The sequence below is a fragment of the Emiliania huxleyi genome (genome assembly GCF_000372725.1).
Source record: "Emiliania huxleyi CCMP1516 unplaced genomic scaffold EMIHUscaffold_6870, whole genome shotgun sequence".
In the NCBI taxonomy this organism is placed as follows: domain Eukaryota; phylum Haptophyta; order Isochrysidales; family Noelaerhabdaceae; genus Emiliania; species Emiliania huxleyi.
In genome coordinates this window covers 1-1405 of record NW_005196850.1, presented here as the reverse complement: position 1 = coordinate 1405, position 1405 = coordinate 1, and the positions used below count along the sequence as shown (strand labels likewise).

The 1405-nt window shown below is 66.8% G+C and overlaps 1 protein-coding gene across 1 annotated transcript; it reads left to right on the top strand.

Annotated features, from left to right (window-relative positions):
* Nucleotides 1–634: 634 nt before the first annotated feature.
* On the top strand, nucleotides 635–1365 carry EMIHUDRAFT_257906 (hypothetical protein; the record flags this gene model as incomplete). Its single annotated transcript, XM_005762262.1, has 1 exon — nucleotides 635–1365. A coding segment is annotated over one exon (731 nt), but the record flags the coding sequence as incomplete, so codon positions are not given.
* Nucleotides 1366–1405: the final 40 nt, after the last annotated feature.

Sequence of the window (1405 nt, the reverse complement as noted above, 5' to 3'; positions counted from 1 at the left end):
GAGGAGCAGCCGGGCGCACTCAATCTGGCCCTCCTGGCACGCGATACACAGCGCGGAAGTGCCGCGGCCAGTCGTCGCCCCGACGCTCGCGCCGCTGTCGAGCAGCAGCCGCGCCGCCTCGGCCTGCCCGTGACGAGCGGCCCAGGTGAGCAGCGTGTCCTGCTTCTCGGTGTCGTGCCGCGCGTCGAGCTGGGCCGCGAGCGACGTGCCGCGCGTCCGCCGCCCGGAGAGGAAGGCGCGCAGCGAGGCCAGGTCGCCCCGAGCCAGGTCGGCGAGGCGGGTTGGGCAGGCGCCGCTCATGCCGCCAGAAAGAAGAAAAACGTTCGCTTTCTCTCGCATGTGCCAAGAAATCTACCGGTCAAAAACGCAAAATTTTTGCGGCCGCCCCTCGGAAACGGAATTTGCTGATCAAAATTTGCGCATTGCGGTGCCGCTGGCCCGGATCGAAACCTGTACTTTGGCCCAATAGGGTTCTGTCAGGGTTACATTAGATCATCACACACACTCAAACAGACAAACGAGACTAAACGGCGCCCTTGATCCAGGCGCCCTCCAGAGCATGCCGTTGCCGCGCGCGCGGCAAAGTCAAACCGCCCACCGAAGGCGTCATGATAGCTTACCTCACCGCCGATCCATGGCGCGCGTAGCTATGACAGGGACCGCGGCCGCGGACCCGGTGGCGGACGGGGCTGGCGCGCAAGCGCCGGCCACCGTCGTACTGCCGGGGATGCGCAGCGGACCCTGGAATCGCTCCGATCGCGCGCAACTGGAGGACGCGGTGGGTGTCGCACGGTTGTTCGGTGCGTCGTGTGTCAGGCTGATAAGGCCTGGCTACGCGACCATCGAGGTTGACCTGAAGCACGAGAAGGCCGCGGGCGACCGCGAGTCGGTGAAGGTGGCGGAGCGCTCGTACATCGAGCGCACCGCGCCGAAGAAGAAGGAGCTCACTGATGAGCAGCTTGCGGCTCGAACCGCGTCACGCAAGGCCAAGAAGATCCGGCAGAAGGAGCGCCGGGCGAAGGAGGCTGGCGAGCGCGCCGCGAACGAGGCCGAGAACGCGGAGCGCCCGCGCGCGCAGCTGCGCGAGAACATCGAGTACGTGATGGCCGGGCTGCGGTCTGCAGCTGCGCAGGCGCGCAGCCAGGCCGGGTCCAAAATAGGAGTCGAATACTCGCTGCCCCCGGAGAGGGACGACGGGTATCGACGCGGCCCCAGCAAGGTGTACGCCACAGTTCCCCAGGGGACCGTGGCGACGACGGTCGCCCCGGACTGGCTCGCGAACGAGCTGGCCGGGCGCGGCAAGATTGATGCGGCATGCCGCGACCGCATGGTCATGCACCTGATGACGGCCGCCGGCGCCTCGCGGTTCTCGGCCGTGTTCCGACGCCTCTTTTTACGCTTTTCA